The sequence below is a fragment of the Petromyzon marinus genome, chromosome 23 (genome assembly GCF_048934315.1).
Source record: "Petromyzon marinus isolate PM22_M1 ecotype Great Lakes invasive population chromosome 23, UKy_Petmar_22M1.pri1.0, whole genome shotgun sequence".
In the NCBI taxonomy this organism is placed as follows: Eukaryota; Metazoa; Chordata; class Hyperoartia; order Petromyzontiformes; family Petromyzontidae; genus Petromyzon; species Petromyzon marinus.
Genome location: NC_133689.1, coordinates 10,962,501 through 10,981,138, shown reverse-complemented (window position 1 = coordinate 10,981,138; position 18,638 = coordinate 10,962,501). Strand labels below are relative to the sequence as shown.

Here is an 18,638-nt window from a genome sequence, read left to right as displayed (position 1 = left end):
AGAACCTGCGCTCGTCAAGAGGTAGCTGAAGGGCCCCACCCCCTCGTGTACCGTTCCGGCCTTCATAGGTGCTCGCTAACAGCACTCGCCCTTACAGTCTGTTACAGGCTATAGGGGGGGGGGATCTTTGATCTTTGAAGGGCCCCAGATTCAAACTGAGAAACTCGCCCATGCCTCCCGACGCTCGCCTTATATGAGTGCCCCCAACGCTCCCCGCCACCTCTGATGGTGCTTTACAGCTTTTCTTTTGTTATTTTTGTTGTTGGATTCTGTCTGGCAAAGGAGAGGTCACTGGGGAGGAGGTGGGGGAGGTGGTGGGGGAGGAGGGAGGGAAAGGAAAAAGAATGGAAAGAATGATTCAATGCGAAAGCATTTCGTGTCGGGCTGCATATCTGTAACAAACAAAAAGAGCAAAAAATTATTTACAGTGGAGGTCAAAGAGATGCATTTGAAGAAAGCGACTGGCGTTGGAGAGAAGGGCACGGTGGGCTTTTCCGCGTCTCTACAGCTCTCCTGTCAATCCACTGCTGGACGAGGGCCTTCAATGTCGGCCCGCCGGAAAACGACGAGCAAAGACGAGGATGTCCGCCGATGAGACGGAACGCAACGGCGAAGCGGCTGCAGTCTCGTTAGGCGGCGCGTGGGGAACGGCTCCGACTGACGGCGTGAGCCTGACGAGCGGAGGCACTGGCTCGCCCGGTGTGTCGGTGGCGTAGCGGGGCAGGGTGAGCGACTTGGGGATTTCATAGTAGAATGTCGCGCGAAAACGGCTTCAAGCATAGTCAGACAGAGGTTGCAAGTGGTGGGGCGCGCATCCAGGATGGAGGAGGGGGACGCGTTTCCGAGTGTTGTATTGGCTTCCACAGGTCAGTGACCGCGCGCCAGGCCTGAAGCCAGATGCTGAGCTGCTGTAGGGGCAGACTCTGGAGATTGTGTCAACGGTTCAACAAGTTGTGGGATCTCATGAAAGTAAGGAAGCGACTTTGCAGTGTGGAGGCGTTCACGGCATCGGCCACGATTGACTTTTAGGCCTTAAGTGTGCGGCTTCAGAGCAACAACTGTTTTAGGTAACAACTAAACATAGTGTTTGAACATCTTAACACATTTTTCATGTTTTATTTCAAGCTTTCGTGACTGCAGGAATCCATAATCTTTGGTTCTTTCGGTAAAGTCACGTTGGTAGAAAAATAATAATAAAAAACAATATTTTTTTTGGTTTATTTTATTTTTTTACCCACCTGACAGGGTAAAAGCTATTCTTATTTTTCATCATTTTTTGACACTGGCAATTGAGGTCCCATAGATATGATTGCTCGAGCCAAGCTGTACATGTAAGTGTGCCGATACTGGCATTGTCTTTGCACTTTTCGACTTTTTGTGTTCTCTGGTCTAACACCGGTGAGACAAGGCCGTCAAGAAGGCTGTCTCTGGTGTAGGCCATTCCGTTTTGAAGCCAATGCATTTATAAGAGCATGCTTGTTGGCATGTTTTGCCGCAAGAACGTGTGGGCAATGCAGACTTGATGCCTTGCAAAAGACATCTATGTGTGGTGTTTGAATACCTTAACACCCCCTGTTTTATTTGCCTGAAAGGGTAAAAGCCTATTCTTAGTTTTCGTAGTTTATTTCCCCTGCGCATTTTATCGCAAAAAATAACGATGACATCCTTTGACATCCGTTGCACTGGCTATGATTACGCCGCTGATTGCCAGCCCGGTCGAGAGCGAGTTTTAAACCTCCGTACGTTCAAGATTTCCGGAACACTCGTGCGGTTAATGCCTTTGTCCGAGCCCCGAGCTAGAACTGCTGAGGACAACGTTTTAACTCCCAGGATTCCCACCAGAGGTTATTAAATAACGTCTCATTTGTGGTTTCAGCCACAGCCAACAATAATTGCACTAAAGTCAAACAGATTTGGTTTTGTATGTGATTTGACCTTGACCAGCCCCTGAAGCCTTAAAAGGCAAATCACTCTCTCATGTGCGCCAGAGACTGGGCACGCTAGCAAGACATCTCTCCTCCACTCCGTAGCCGCACACAGCCAAGATGGGACGATTCCCAGAGGGCTCGACTCACAACCTGAAAGTCGCGAGTTCAAATACCGGTCACGAAACGACTCGGTCAGTGATCATCTTCAGCGGGTCGGTCGATAAAGCGATTACCCTTTTTGCTTGGGAAGTCAAAAGTGGTTGATCCTCCTCGTGGCGTTGTCTGGCACACCCTGCCTTAGTAATGTGGAATTTCCACCAGTGGGTCAGGCTTTCTCAAGAGAGATTTGGCTCCGCCGCACGCTCGTACGAACTTTTGGGGGGCGCAGTTCAACTCGGCGGTTGGAAATGGACCACAGCCATCGCCGCTCGTGTTGCCTGCCGCATGGGGGCTCGTGTTGATGGAGTGTGCTCTCATTCCCACTGACAACAGCTGACCACAGCCGGAAACTTTTTTTTTGTAATGACGGTTTTTTTTTACTCTTTAAATCTTTTCATGCCTTAATAATAATAATAATATTATAATAATTCTCTACGTCCAGAAAAGCTTCATTTCATCTCCAGAGGTTTTTATTTAGGCGGTTTCCGCGTTGAGTTTTTTTTTGTTTTTAATGAGGATGGCGAGTGAATGTGGGACGGAAGCCAAAGTCCGTCGAGGAAACACGCGCGTGCACGCCCGCGCCGCGGGGGGCGGGGGGGGCGACAGAAAGCACCAAGCGCACGAGCCCACCGCCTCTTCGCTGCGCTGCCAATTGTTGCCATCTCGAAGTAGACGGCCAATCATACCTGGCGAGCGCGGCAGCGGAGTGGCGTACCGTCACGCCGGAGGGGCGTACCGTCACGCCGGAGGGGCGTACCGTCACGCCGGAGGGGCGTACCGTCACGCCGGAGTGGCGTACCGTCACGCCGGAAGTGGCGTACCGTCACGCCGGAGGGGCGCGTACCGTCCAATCCCATGACACATTGGAAAGTCCACGATAGAGGTTTATTTTGGGGGTTAGATCGCGTAAATACGTAAATGTGTCGCTAAAACCCACGACCGCCCGACACGGCCAACTGGTAAGGGTTGTCGCGTAAACAGAACGTGGCCAATTCGTCACTAGTACAGCAACACCGGTGTGTTGGAAGAGCCAAGCCACAACATACACAATCTGAGTACGACGTTTCGCCAGTAATTACAACTAGCTTCATCAGGCGACAGCCAGATTTGTGGAGAAGTCCACCTGTTTCGTTCCTTATATAGAGGCGTAGATGTGGTGACCACACTTCTGTGCTCTTGAGCCAAGTGGGGGGGGGGGGGGGGGAAGGGATAAATGAGTCAACGTACATTATACATGTGCTTTATGTGAGCCCTTTGATCTTGTCCATTGGAAAGTTTTTTCGTTTAGTTTTGTACCCGTGTATGCACGGCACTTTGGTCAACCAGCGGTGGCTAGGAGATGTTAACTACCTCGCCTGGTATGCAGGAGGTCGTGGGTTCGATTCAGACCCTGACCCCGCCTGCTGTATATTTGGAGTTTGCCTGGTCTCTCCCGAGGTTGCGTGGATTTTTCTCCGGGTCCTCCTGTTTTTCCCTCCACGTTTGGAAACAACGTGCGTTTAGAGTATCTGGCTGCTATAAATGCCCACGTGATAAGCCCACCTTGTTGAGCTATCATTTGTGGCCAGGTCGCTTCTGAAAAAGAGCTACGTAGCTCAGTGAGCCTTACCTGGTAAATAAAATGAATTAGTTGAGTTTAGTTTCACCCATGCAGAGAACGAGTAATATTGCCAGCTTATTTGGACTATCTGACGTAAATGAGAACCAGGTGGTTTGAAACTAGGCTCGGCGGACTTAAAACGACAACTTGCGCCGTCGCTTCAACCGCCACGACGGGGGAGATCTGTTGGTATGCAAGCCCCGAGTTCAGCCCCTTTACACCGCTGTCGTAGCATCGCAGTGGCATGGAAAAGGGCCCATTGCGCATGGGCTGATGGCCTAAAAGCAACATTAAACTTTTCAGTGGAGACACATTCCCGGAGGTCTGTTCGTCATGACCCTGACGGTGGAGTTGTGTTTGTTTTTAAGCTGCCGCTAATCTTTATTGCCGTGCCCTCACTCTGCCAGCAAGTAAATCCCTGCACGTTCCAAATATTTATTCTGCTGCAGGCTCCCTGTGGTCTCTCCCTCAATTCTTTTGGAACGTGAAAAATTAAATATATATGTTAAAAGAAGCACTTTTTAAAGCCTTAAACGTTTATTTTCGGGCACACTTGGCCACAACAGTCGTAACTCAGCACTGCCTTATAAATGTAAACTTTGTTTTGGGAACAAACGGGCACTGTACTTCAGAGCCGAGAGTGACACCAGGCGGGTGGCAGGAGGCACCGTTTGGAGGCAGTCCTACACAGCGACGGAAATTCTACATTCCTATGGTAGACAAGTCTGTCCACACATATAACGCCCCTCGAAGTAGTCCCGAATGATGGTGCTGATGATGTATCCCCATCCAGGGCACTAATTCACGGCCTTGCGACTGTGCGTAGAGCTGCCTGCTGACAAGAACACAATTGAAGACGTGTGATGTTGCATTTGTTTTGCCCGTTACACGCGTTGCTGTCGTGCAAGAACATTTGTAATTTCGGCGAAGCCACGTGAGACATTGGAGAAGGGCATGCAAGTGACGTGACCAGTGGCGCGGTTGTCGTTCGTCCAGGCGACCGTGCCAGGGGACCCCATGGCCGGGAGGAGCCCAGGCTCTCAGCTACGAAGTAAGGGGGGGGGGGGGGGGGTTGGCGGTGACCAGACAATGACCCCCATTGAATTCCCCCGCGTCAGTGCCAATAAAGCCACGGGCCACCCTGTCACACCTCTGCTCAACATCCTCCGTGGGTATACGTTGCCAGCGCCACACACTGGGCACCGCCAATCCGCGTAACCAAGCAGGCGAGCCTTCTCGGCACGATCTGCCGTAAGAAGCCACGGGAAGCCGTGCTTTTTAATGAACAAACAAACAAAAAAACGGCCGTGCCAAATTGTAACGCGATTTGCTTTTTCATTTTTTCGTTCGGCATCATCGTTGGGGCTGGAGCCTGGCGTTCCCACGGTGTCTGCTGTTCAGAGCAATCCACAGATGCGGCTTTAGCTGCCTTGAGGCACCCAGACGCCAACAACAAGAGCCAAAAAAGATTCCCACTGGTTCTTGGCCGACCTCTCCACCCGGAGCGCAATTGTTCATGGCCGTGTCAATTCAGTGTCTACGGTATCGATTGCTGTGCCGGTTCACGGGCAGACAAAAATATTCCAGGAATGTCGATTGCCAGCAGCTGCCCATCTGACCAAGCGGGACAACTCCGCCGGGCCACGACGGGGGGCGCCTCAGTGGGAGAGCCGCCCCCCGGGCCGCCTGGGGCTCGCCAAGTTGCGACTGTGCCACTTGAGACGGGTTCGTGGCCGGGAGTCGGCGGACGGCTCGGCCCATCATTTCTTTCGTGGTCGGTAAAATGAGTACCGTTTAGCGGGCAGGTTTATCAGGTATTTTGTGGAGAGACGGACCCCAATCATGCACACGTGCAGCTGGATTCGGGTTTTTCCCGCACTGTGTGGGTCGCGTGCGCCGTTACTTGACCACGCTCTGCCGTGCTGGGCTGTGCAGGTGGGTGTGGGCGGGGAGAAGCGCATATCCTCGGGGATAGAAGTACGGTACGACGGTGGGTTCTGGTGCATCGTTTCTCTGTGCTGCGCGCATTTTAGCCCCAGTCGGCAAAAGTGAATTTCCACCACCGAATCCATCCCCCTGCACCTGGAGCCAGGTGTGTTGACGGCATTGATGATGTCGTCAAGACATCATCGACGATGTCATCATGACATCACTGGTGGGTGCGTGACATCGGCGTGGAAGACTCCCGTCTGTGAATCCTCGCTCGTGGGAACGCACAGAATCCCCTGTCGAACAGCGTCGATGATGTCAATGCTGCCGAACAGCATCGATGATGTCAATGCTGTCGAACAGCATCGACGATGTCATCATGACATCACTGGTGGGTGCGTGACATTGGTGTAAAAGACCCCCCCCCCCTTCCTCTGAATCCTTGCTCGTGGGAACGCGCAGAGACCCCAGGGGAGAACACGAAGGGCGTCGTTTGTTTAATTCTGGGTGGAGCAGCGGCGGCATGCCCGCGATGAATCCGGCCGACCCCGATATTTGGAGTGCTGAGCGAATAATCAGACAAGTGGACTTGAGTGCTGAGTTAATCTTGTTAGCCGTGTGTGGTGGCTGGTTTTTTTTTATTTTCACGGGTAACAAGTTGAGATCGAGGCTTAAGGGTGTTTTTTTTTTAGCATTAAAACAATTTCGCGCGAGGTACGTGCTTGTGCAGTGCCACGGCTGCCGCACGCCGGGTTGTTTTTCTTGTTCAACCAGATTTGTTTTTGCGTGCGATTAGTTTAAGGTCCGAGCCTGGCGATACGTTGCGTACTGGGAAGAAAAGAAAAAAGAAAAACACACCGATGTTTTTGCAACGACCGTCTAACACCAGGGGACCGCTCTGCAAGCGTTGCCTTCCCTTGGGCTTTACACGGCACGTCTGTGTCATGGTCGACTGCAGATTAAACACGAACGGGATGAGGCGAACATTCCTGTTGTCTGTTCCTCTCAACTGCAGTGGTGGGGAACGTCATTTGGCGTGGGCCTGCCAAGGCAACCGCAGGCAGGACTCGAAATTCAATAAATCTAGGAGCAAAACCTGGAAAAGCAGTTGCGAGTAGCAACATCGTCAATACCAGCTAACATCATCAATACCAGCTAACATCTTCAATACCAACTAACATCATCGATACCAGCTAACATCATCGATACCAGCTAACATCATCATCAATACCAGCTAACATCATCATCAATACCAGCTAACATCACCACACGCCTCACCAAAGAGAATCAGTTCCAGCCATCGCATTCGGGGCGAGTTAATTAAATGTTCGACCAAATATAACCGGCCAATTTTTAAGTTGATAATTTTCTATGGCCCGCGAATGATGATGTTATATAAATATCCCAAAGGCCCTTGGCAGAAAAAAGGTTCCCCACCCCTGCAAGTCTAAAGTGTCGTAGGGATGGAGGGTTAGGGGGGGGGGGGTTGAGCAGTTAGATCCACAGCGTTACGCCTCGGCCTTGCGGATAACGGGCTGCCGAAGTGAGGACGTTTTGAACCGCCGGTGTTGAGGAGAGCAGGTGCCGAGCCGTGCGCGGGCGTACAATGTGAACCGGTGGGAAATTCGTGGGGATTGAGGCGAGCGTGGAGCGGGTGGCGGTGCAGCGGCGAACTCGCTGGCGCTCTGAACCCCGCCGGCGACCCGCGTTCGACTCCCGGCCACGGCTCACATCTTTGGCGAGCTTCTATCCAAACCGGTGTTCACCGTTACCCCACCGCCCTTCCACCAATCCATCCTGACCAGCGTGGCGTAGGGCCGTTGCCCGAAATGTCGCCCTATCACAGATTTCGTTTATTTTAGGGACCGCAAAGTTATTGACGAAAGTGTTGAGTTTGTTGTTGTCAAAATCGAGCATGGTGAAGTATCGGCTAAGAACCCCCATGATGGGCACGGTGTGGGCTGTAAATGACTTCTGTTCATGAATGATTTTTTAGATTCGGCCACTGAGTGGGCGGGTCAACTTATTGTCGCGAAACCCCCCACCACCCGACACAGCACAGCTAAAATATGGCCAGATCACCACATGGCCTGACCCACAACTCGACAGCGAATCGTAACACCTACGTGTTAAGTAATCAATTGATTTTAATGGCGGTACGCCAAGGTACCAAATAAAACAAAATGGGCAAGGCAATTAAATATTTTATTTCTGGGACACTATTTTTTTTCCAGGGGTGTTACTTAACTCCGCGACTGGGGTGCCAATCAATCCGAAATCAGTGCCAATCCGCGATGTCGAAACGCCGAACATTATAGCATAAAAAAAATCCGTGATCGAAAAATTCAACTTTGAATAGTGCATCGTGAGTACAGCTCGTCGAGATGGAGCCGACTGCCGCATCGCCGACCATCAACAGACTAAGAATGACTGCATCACGGATATCGTGCGAGAGCCGGGGTGTTACGGTACCCCGGGATACCGCCATGAGGTTCAATTAGCGGAATAATTACGACACCTAATGTCCTTAAAAAAGTACGGAGAATTGTTATTGTCTCCAGTGACCCCCACCCCCTTCCACGTCGAGCTGGGCACCCTCATTGTCGTGGGAGGCCGTGATCGTTAACGCAACGCGAAGCCGCGCCCTTGGCCTACTCTTTCTTAGCTGTTGTGCCGCTGCTGCTGCTGCTGCTGCTCGCTCAGCACCACGGATCTTACGCGTGGACGAAGGCGAACAACCGGCCAGACGGCACCGTCGTCCACGTAACAAATCGCATCGACTCGTCACTCGATGATACGTGTGTATATTTTGCGCGCACGTGTGCGTATGTGTGTACGTTGAACTTCTACCCCGCACCGTACGTAGCCGACAGTGCGAACGTACACTTTATTCGCAGACTTATGTCTAGCGACAAAGACAAAAGATCCCCCGTGTAGCTTTAACAGACTGTAGGGGCAAGTGCTGGTAGCGAGCAGCACCTAGAAGGCCGGAACGGTACACGAGGGGGTGGGTGGCCAGCACCACGCCCGACCGCCTTTGTCTCCCCAGTGGCGATGCTTACACACCGCACCAGGTACTTATTTTCAGGCTGAGTCGACCTAGGGGAGGCCCATGACCGATTCAGATAATCGTCACTGGGTGTTGGCCGTGAGCGGGAATCGAACGCAGCTCGCTAACCGCTGCACTACCGCTCCCCACTAGCGACACACACACACAGACACAGGTGTCTCCCGAAACAATAGCTTCATATGCGATTGTGCATCTTTTTTTCCGTGCTCTGCAATGAGATGCGCAACACGTTGCGGTGTTGGGAGTGCGGAATCTTCACCGCCGGGCTCAGGGTCACCAACAGGTCGAGACGACCGCTGCTCGACACTCGTTGGGGGCACTTTGAATTATCCACGGAAGATAAAAAAACACAATACCGTGAGCAGAACTACGTTTGCTCACTGTCGTTTTGTTCATGATGTCCGTGTTGGGCCCAACTGAGCGAAACAGCAATTTTTCAGAAGCGACCTGACCACAAATGATAGTTGAGAGAAGTGGCTTATCGTATTTAAACGTATAGCAGCCAAATGCCCTTAAGGCATGTCGGTTCTTAAAACCGGAGGACTCGGGGAAATATCCACGTGACCACGAGGCGAGAGACGTGCAAACTCCAAATATTCAGGCGTCGGGGTCGGAGATGGAACCCACGACCTCCTGCATACCGGGCGAGGTCGTTAACATCTCGCCACCGTGGCGCCCGGTGCGGTGGAACAGACAATTTCAGTGGGCAGAACTTGCCAAGGGCACCGGCATGGCAGCCATGGCTTGGGTTTCAGCGCTGAGCGTGGTGGCTCCGCCACCGGCCCATGGCGAGGAGCCACTCTTTCAATGGATTACGTGGGCCAGTTGCGATGAGCCTCACGTCGAACGGGCAGGTGATTAATGTCGAGTTGTTCGGGGTGCCCACGTGGTGCAGATTCGTTGATCGGCATCGATCCTCGATCTCGCGTGATGTGTGTTTGTTGCGCTTTTGTCATTTCGGTGACCCAGGTGACGCTTGCAAATGAGACCCCTATCCTAGCAACTTGAGTTCCCGTCTGGTGAAATAATGAACCCGGCGACACGAGTTTGATTCCCGCTCACGGCCAACACCAGTGACGATTATCTGAACTGGTCCTCGGCCTCCCCTAGAACTACTCGTCGTCAAATGAGCACCTGGTGCGGTGTGTCGTAAACATCGCCACTGGGGGAGACAAAGGCGGTCGGGCGTGGTGCTGAACACCCACCCCCTCGTGTGCCTTGCCGGCCCTCATAGGTGCATCGCTAACAGCACTTGCCCCTACAGTCTTGTGAGAGTCTACACGGGGATTCTTTGTTGTTTCATCAGCCAGCATCGTTCAGGCCCTCGGATCACCAAAGCACTGCCAATGAACGTTTGATCCTCATGATTCAACGCTTTGCCCGGTACGTAGAGAGCCACACTAAGACAACCGATTGAGAATTCTCAGAGCAACCACAGCGGCGGCGTACCAAGCCAGACTTAATGGGCCGCTTGTTTAAACAGAAAATCCACTTGAGGTTTCGGGGCAGTTGTTAACTCGCTGGTCTGTTTCAACAGTGCCTAATGTTGTTCCTCCTTTTAAAGGGTCACGAATGTCCTCTGTTTATTTGTCGATGAGGTTTTTTTGTCCATTCGCTCCACTCGTGCTATCGACTCAACCGCAAGCTCAGAGAACCTCTGGGATGTAATTAACCTCAAATAAACGAAGGGCTCGCAAGTTGAATCTGCACACGGCGAAGCTGTCCACTTCCTTCACGAGTGGAGGTTCAAATAAAATCCGGCGGCGTGAGATTGTCGAAGCACCGGGCAGACGCATCGACCCACGCTTCAGTGAACCGCTGTGAACTGTGCAAGTCTGTGAGTCTCTGTGTGAATCTACGGGTCTCTATGTGAGTCTATGAGGCTCTCTATGTAAGACCGCACAGCCATGAACAGCTGTGAACTCTGTATTACAGTCTGCGGGTGTCTGTGTCTATGGGTCTCTGTGCGAGTCTATGGGTCTCTGTGCGAGTCTGTGAGTCACTGTGAGTCGTCGGGTCTCTGTGTGAAAGCACACGAGCACAGTGAACCACTGTGAACTCTGAATGTTCAACACAGCCATTGAGAAGCCAATCGCTACCCGCACGTCAACTCAAGCGATGTCCTGGCGAAGTGATCTGAGCTTTGTAAACCCGTTGAGTTGCTGCAGATCCAGCCAAACACAAAGAGAGAGAGAGGAAGAGTTTTGCGAGCAAAGGCAGCCACGATTAATGAGCGCCACGGTGAAGTCGTGTCTCTCGCACGAACCACGTGCACGCCGCCCATTGATACCCCTGGCCAGCCTCCCCTGTCTGGCCAGGGGCACCGCGGTGGCTAGGAGATGTTAACTACCTCGCCAGGCATACAGGAGGTCGTGGGTTCGATCCCAACCCTGACGCCTGCTGCTGTATATTTGGAGTTTGCGTGTCGCTCTCTCTCATCATCACGGTGGCTAGGAGATGTTAACTCCCTCGCCTGGTCTACAGGAGGTCGTGGGTTCGATCCCGACCCTGACGCCTGCTGCTGTATATTTGGAGTTTGCGTGTCGCTCTCTCTCTCTCATCATCATCACGGTGGCCAGGAGATGTTAACTACCTCGCCTGGTGTACAGGAGGTCGTGGGTTCGATCCCGACCCTGACGCCTGCTGCTGTATATTTGGAGTTTGCGTGTCGCTCTCCGCGTGGTCGCGTGGATTTCTCTCCGGGTCCCCTCCGGGTTTTCCCTCCACATTTGGAATCGTGTGTTTAAAGTCTTTGGCTGCTATAAATTTCCACACGATGATAAGCCACTTAATTGGGCTATCGTTTGTGGCCAGGTCGCGACTGAAAAACAGCTCAGAAGGGCTAGCTTGGTAAGATAAAAAATAGTCTTTATCATCCACAATGCCTCACATTTCCAATCTGACTCGTGCTCGCCGCCATTAGCGGCACAGGGGCCAGCGATGGAAATTCCACATTCCCATGCCGGGAGCCAGTGTCTCGCGAGGGCAACCCTTATTTTTCATGCCATGTGCATATCCAGTGCGTCAGTGACATACTGCCGGATGAAGGCTTCCTATAGCCATCTAGGTTCATGAGGGGTTATTTCACCAAACTTCACCACGCTGGTCAGTGCATATTGGTGAAGGTGGGAAGCCCCGGATGAGTACAGGTTGTCACCACTGGTGTTAGCCATGGCCGGCAACTGAACCTAGGCCTCTGGGTTCACAGCACAGTGCGCTTGCACTGACCGCGGCTCCACCGCTTATCACAAAATTGTACCAAATGTGTTGGCGGTACGATGGGCCAACTCACTGCCTTCTTCCGAGTGCGAGTTGAGCACTCTCTAATAGCCGCGCTGCCGCTTGGGTGGATACATAACCACGGGGCGTGAATTCCCAAAGCGAGCAACGTTGTGTGGGCGTGAGCGTGAATGTGTCCGTGAGTTATGTCCCATCTGGCTGGCTCGTGCAATTAAGTTTTCTCTGCTTTTCTTGTTCGATATAAATCAAGGCGAGCCCTCGAATTGCCACAGCGTGCGCGGTTGTGGTTCTGCACCCCCCCCCCCCCGCCTGCTCATCTAAACGTCTGGCAATGCCCGAGCCTGACAGATCTCACACGAGCCAGGGCATACACCAGTCTGGGTATGTCCACTTGTGATGAAGCGATACTGAAACACGCACTGTACGCACCGCCGACAACTCCTGGTATTTGTGCTTTAGATTTCGAGTCTCATCGTTGGGCGGCGAGATGTTAACTGCCTCGCCAGGTATGCAGGAGGTTAGAATCGCAATCAGAATATTTATTTATATTTGAAGGAATCCGATGAGCTATAAAGCTCTTTTTCACAGATGTCCATGGGTTTATCTCCACCCTGACGCCTGCTGCATATTTGTCTCTCTCTCCCCGTGGTCGCGTCGATTTTTCTCCAGGTGCTCTGTTTTTTTTGTATCCACTCCACATGTAGAAACGTGCGTTTTAGAGTATTTCGCTTGCTATACATTTACATGTGGCAAGCCATTGAGCTTTCATTTGTGGCCAGATTACTTTTGAAAGAGAGCTGCATCGCTCAGTGGGCCTTACCTGGTAAAGTTAAGACGCTGTCTTCCCGACAGCTCTGTTTCTTCACCTGAGGACGGCTGCTTGCGTTGTGGCCGAAACGTCGTGAGAATTTTATTTTATTACGTTTTATTTTTATTACTTTATTATTTCCCTTCTACGTGGTGACTTTACCGAAAGAACCAAGAAGAACAATTAAAATAGTTTAGGTTTAGTTTGGGAATAAAAAACTTTGATGTCCTTCAAATTTCAGTGGAAGTGATTCCCTGCTCAAATGAGCACTGATGCAGCGCTCATTTCTTGTTGACAACCCTGAGCCCAGTGGTGAGAAATTCCACTTCCTTTGGTGGGAGCGAGTCTTGCCGGTACAAACAACCCCTGCCTTTTGTGGTCGCAAGGTTATCTGCGAGCCGTCGATGAAAAATATACAAAATACATACTTAAGTTAACGTGTGTGTAACTCAAACATACGTGGCATGTTCACGTGATGTATTTGGAAAGCAATTCACAATCTGTTCCTCGGACAACGCCTGGCTTTGTTAGCCTTGGCACTGCCGCTGTCTCTTCGAATTGAACTTGGAATCCGTGCTTAACCCCCCCCCCACCGCTATTGCGAGGGGCGCCTCTAAAATAACTCGAGTTGAGTTCCCTCTCCTGCGCAGGACCTATCAAAGTCTCCACAAATCACCCCCTCTGCCCGCCCGCCCGCCCGCTCGCTCGCTCAGGAATGTATTGCATTTGAATGCGCCCCCTATCCTTTTTTTATCAATTAAAACCCAATAATCATGTGCCCTGCCTTTTTGATGACCCACCCCCTGCCTCTGTTGGCCGTCTCATCAGCGTTCTGTTTTCCTGGCCACGTCACCCCGTGGCCTTGCTGTTCGCTTTTGGGGGGGGGGGGTGGGGGTTGACAACCGGTCAGAAATAAGTACTTCTTCACCACGGCTCGCGCCGTGAGATAACCCGGCCCAATAGGGCAGCCGCTATATCACAAAAAAATAACTATCGGCAGGAACGTATGTGTGCGCGTTGAACTTCTTTCGCACCGTACGTAGCCAACCGTGCTAATCGGACGTGCCGGGGAAGGACAACAAACTAAACACGAGAAGCTGTTTTCAAGAAATTGGTTTTCAATCTCGATGATATAAAAGTCCATTGCTCCAGTGGCTTCCTGATATCGGAAAGGGAGAACTTTCCAGACGGCTCTTCCGGATGTCCGAAAGCCCGCGATGCTGTGGCCATCCTTGTTTTGTGCACTTATGCAATTTGTACTTGTTATACTTTGTTTACGTATATTTGTTTATAGTGACTTGCTTACTTTTTCTCTAATTTTCACTTGTTTTGTTTGTTGTTTATTGTAGTTTGTTGTTGTTTGTTGTTGTTTATTGTTTGTTGTTTAATGCTTGTTGTTTATTTTTGTTGTTTGTTATTGTTTATCGTTTATTGTTTGTTGTTTATTGTTTGTTGCTTAATGCGTGTTGTTTATTGTTTGTTGTTTATTGTTTGTTATTGTTTATTGTTTGCTGTTGTTTGTTGTTTATTGTTTGTTGTTGTTTATTGTTTGTTGTTGTTTATTGTTTATTGTTTGTTGTTGTAACTCGCTGAGTTCCGTGAAAGATCTCCGTAGCTAATCGGATGTAGTATTATTATTGGTGCTTCTTTATGAGTGCTTCCTCCTGCTTGTCCGCCCCCCTTTGGGTGCGCGAGGCTGAGTTGGGGGATCTTTTGCGTTTCGCGTCGTGTCGTGCGTGCGCGTCATCTGAGTGCTGTGCGTGTCGTGTGTCGTGTGTGTGTGTCGTGTGTGTGTCGTGTGTGTGCGTGTCCTGTGTGTGCGTGCGTGTGTGTCGTGCGTGTGTGTGTGCGTGTCGTGTGTGTGTGTGTCGTGTGTGTGTGTGTGTCCTGTGTGTGCGTGCATGTGTGTCGTGCGTGTGTGTGTGTGTACCTGTGTGTGCTGGACCCGCAGGAGTGTGCGCCCGGCTACTACCGGGACACGCGAGGGCCCTACCTGGGCCGCTGCCTGCCCTGCGACTGCAATGGACACTCGGACCAGTGTGAGCACGGCACGGGAGCCTGCCTGGTACGAGCAGCACTCACACGTCACCAGACTCTGGCTCACGTCACAGACGCTGGCTCACGTCACCAGACGCTGGCTCACGTCACAGACGCTGGCTCACGTGATCAGACTCTGTCTCACGTCACCAGACGCTGGCTCACGTCACAGACGCTGGCTCACGTGATCAGACTCTGGCTCACGTCACAGACGCTGGCTCACGTCACAGACTCTGTCTCACGTCACCAGACGCTGGCTCACGTCACAGACGCTGGCTCACGTGATCAGACTCTGTCTCACGTCACCAGACGCTGGCTCACGTCACAGACGCTGGCTCACGTGATCAGACTCTGGCTCACGTCACAGACGCTGGCTCACGTCACCAGACGCTGGCCCACGTCACAGACGCTGGCTCACGTCACAGACGCTGGCTCACACGTCACCAGACGCTGGCTCACACGTCACCAGACGCTGGCTCACGTGATCAGACGCTGGCTCACGTCACCAGACGCTGGCTCACGTCACCAGACGCTGGCTCACGTCACCAGCCGCTGGCTCACGTGATCAGACGCTGGCTCACGCTACCAGACGCTGGCTCACGTCACCAGACGCTGTCTCACATCACCAGACGCTGGCTCACACGTCACCAGACGCTGGCTCACGTGATCAGACGCTGGTTCACGTCACCAGACGCTGGCTCACGTCTCCAGACGCTGGCTCGAAGTAATTGACAGGAAGCGTCTCACTATTTACAGAGAGAAAAGAAGCGACCTTTGGTTGGTATGGGCCCTGCTGAACGTCATCTTCCCCACGGGCACGTGTCCTGCCGGTGGTGACTCCTTTAGCACTCTCGCCGAGTGCCTCCACTTTCATTTGCAGCTGGAACAACTCAATGCGCCTAAGATCCCGGTTGTTTTTAATCACTAGTCGCTGCCTGGGTGTGTACCCAGGATCTCGGGAGTGGACGTATTGCCACGACGTTGGTGAGACGATGGTGTGACATTGGTGCGCCGCGTGGAACCACGCGCGTCTCTCTCTGTCCCCGCAGCGCTGTCAGCACAACACGCAGGGCGAGAGCTGCGAACGCTGCCAGCCGGGACACGTGGGCAACGCCAGTGCGGGTGCTGCCCAGCCTTGCCAGCCCTGCCCCTGTCCTCTCGCCCTGCACTCCAACAGGTGGCCCAGCCCGTCACCGTCACACGCACTAGCCCGTCACCGTCACACGCACTAGCCCATCACCGTCACACACACTAGCCCATCACCGTCACACACACTAGCCCGTCACCGTCACACTCACTAGCCCATCACCGTCACACGCACTAGCCCATCACTGTCACACTCACTAGCCCATCACCGTCACACACACTAGCCCATCACCGTCACACGAACTAGCCCATCACTGTCACACTCACTAGCCCATCACTGTCACACTCACTAGCCCATCACCGTCACACGCACTAGCCCATCACTGTCACACGCACTAGCCCATCACTGTCACACGCACTAGCCCATGACTGTAACACACACTAGCCCATCACCGTCACACGCACTAGCCCATCACCGTCACACTCACTAGCCCATCACCATCACACGCACTAGCCCATCACTGTCACACGCACTAGCCCATCATCGTCACACGCACTAGCCCATCACCATCACACTCACTAGCCCATCACCGTCACACGCACTAGCCCATCACCGTCACACACACTAGCCCATCACCGTCACACTCACTAGCCCATCACTGTCACACGCACTAGCCCATCACAGTCACACACACTAGCCCGTCACCGTCACACTCACTAGCCCATCACCGTCACACGCACTAGCCCATCACTGTCACACTCACTAGCCCATCACCGTCACACGCACTAGCCCATCACTGTCACACGCACTAGCCCATCACTGTCACACGCACTAGCCCATGACTGTAACACACACTAGCCCATCACCGTCACACGCACTAGCCCATCACCGTCACACTCACTAGCCCATCACCATCACACGCACTAGCCCATCACTGTCACACGCACTAGCCCATCATCGTCACACGCACTAGCCCATCACCATCACACTCACTAGCCCATCACCGTCACACGCACTAGCCCATCACCGTCACACACACTAGCCCATCACCGTCACACTCACTAGCCCATCACTGTCACACGCACTAGCCCATCACCGTCACACACACAAGCCCATCACCGTCACACTCACTAGCCCATCACAGTCACACGCACTAGCCCATCACCGTCACACGCACTAGCCCATCATCGTCACACGCACTAGCCCATCACCGTCACACGCACTAGCCCATCACTGTCACACACCCATCACCGTCACACACACTAGCCCATCACCATCACACACACTTACCCATCACTTTAAAAAGCTTGGATGGATAGTGCTGGGATGGATGACCTCCACCATGCGCAAAGAGGCTGTCATTGGGCTTGCGAGGTTACACGGTGGGCAGCAGAGGGGGAAATCTACTGCTGCACTGCGATCCTACACTCTACTGCTGTAGTATATAATGATGAAAATTATCATTATGTACTACAGCAGTAGGTGTGCTCATTTGCCTGTAACATGCCGTGTGTGTGTGTGCGTCTGGGAAGCGATAGTGTAGCGGTTAGCGCGCTGTGCTATGAACCCGGCGACCCGGGTTCGATTCCCGCTCACGGCCAACACCAGTGACGGTTATCTTAACCGGTCCCGGGCCTCTCCTAGGTCGACTCAGCCTCAAATGAGTACCTGGTGCGGTGTGTAAACATCGTCACTAGGGAGACAAAGGCGGTCGGGCGTGGTGCTGGCCACCCACCCCCTCGTGTACCGTTACCGGCCTTCATAGGTACTCGCTAACAGCACTTGCCCCTACAGTCTGTTAAGGCTATATGGGGAATCTTTGTCTTTGTGTGTGTGTGCGTGCGTGCACGCGCGTACGTGTGTGCGTCTGTACCTGTGTACGTGTGTGTGTCTGTACCTGTGTGCCTGTGTGCCTGTGTGCGTGCGTGTGCGTGCGTGTGCGTGTGCGTGCGTGCGTCAGTTTCTCCATGGGCTGCACTGACCGCGACGGAGAGATGAAGTGTCTGTGCAAGAGCGGCTACGCGGGGAGCAAGTGTGACAGGTACATGCCACGATGCTTGCTTGCGCGCTGCAAATGGTGGACCGGTTCCCCGAGCCTCGGTGTCGCCCTGACACTGTGCAGAGCAAGGCTCCCCTGTTGTCGTTTGCCGCCTATTGGTTATGGATGTTGCTTGTTGGCAACATAAATCGCCCCTTTGCACGACCCCTACCGATTGCTCCACCGGCTCGCAATACAATCCCGGATCGATTTCAAAATCTCACTCTCAAGGCCTTAAACATCTTGCATGGACTCGCTCCCCTATCTCCGTCTCTCCCCTTTCAATCTCACGCTCCCTTCCTCTTCCCTCTCCGCGCACTGCCCTACCTCCCCGCTGTCGCCTCCCTCTCCGCTCCGCTCCCGCCGCTCGCCATCAAACGAAGGCGGTCCACCGCATCGCGCGGCGCTTTCGGATGCGCTTCTGCGGCCGTCTGGAACGCTCTCCCTTCCGGTATTAGGAAGCCGCTAGGAGCTGTGCACTTTGAAATAATCTGGATTGAAAACTCATTTAATTAGAATTGCCTTTTGTTGTTTAGTTTGTTGTCTTTCCCCCGCACCTCCAAATACCACGTTTGGCTACGTAGGGTGCTAAAGAAGTTCAACAAACAAACACAAAGCATCGCCTCCAGCTGCCAAGAATTTTGGTCAGTGTCCCTGATCAACATTCGCTCAGTCGGAGGTCGCTCATTCTCCTCTGCTGCCCCCGTGGTCTCGGACTCCCTTCACTCGCGCGGATAGCCAC

General features: G+C 52.7%; 1 protein-coding gene across 1 annotated transcript in view; it reads left to right on the top strand.

Annotated features, from left to right (window-relative positions):
* LAMA5 (laminin subunit alpha 5) overlaps positions 1 to 18,638 on the top strand; it is a 232,150-nt gene that overhangs the window by 156,517 nt on the left and 56,995 nt on the right. Inside the window, exons 42-44 of the mRNA XM_032959653.2 lie at positions 14,686 to 14,799; positions 15,821 to 15,948; positions 17,819 to 17,899. Coding sequence (XP_032815544.2) covers positions 14,686 to 14,799; positions 15,821 to 15,948; positions 17,819 to 17,899 — 323 coding nt within the window. The remainder of the gene's footprint in view (positions 1 to 14,685; positions 14,800 to 15,820; positions 15,949 to 17,818; positions 17,900 to 18,638) is intronic.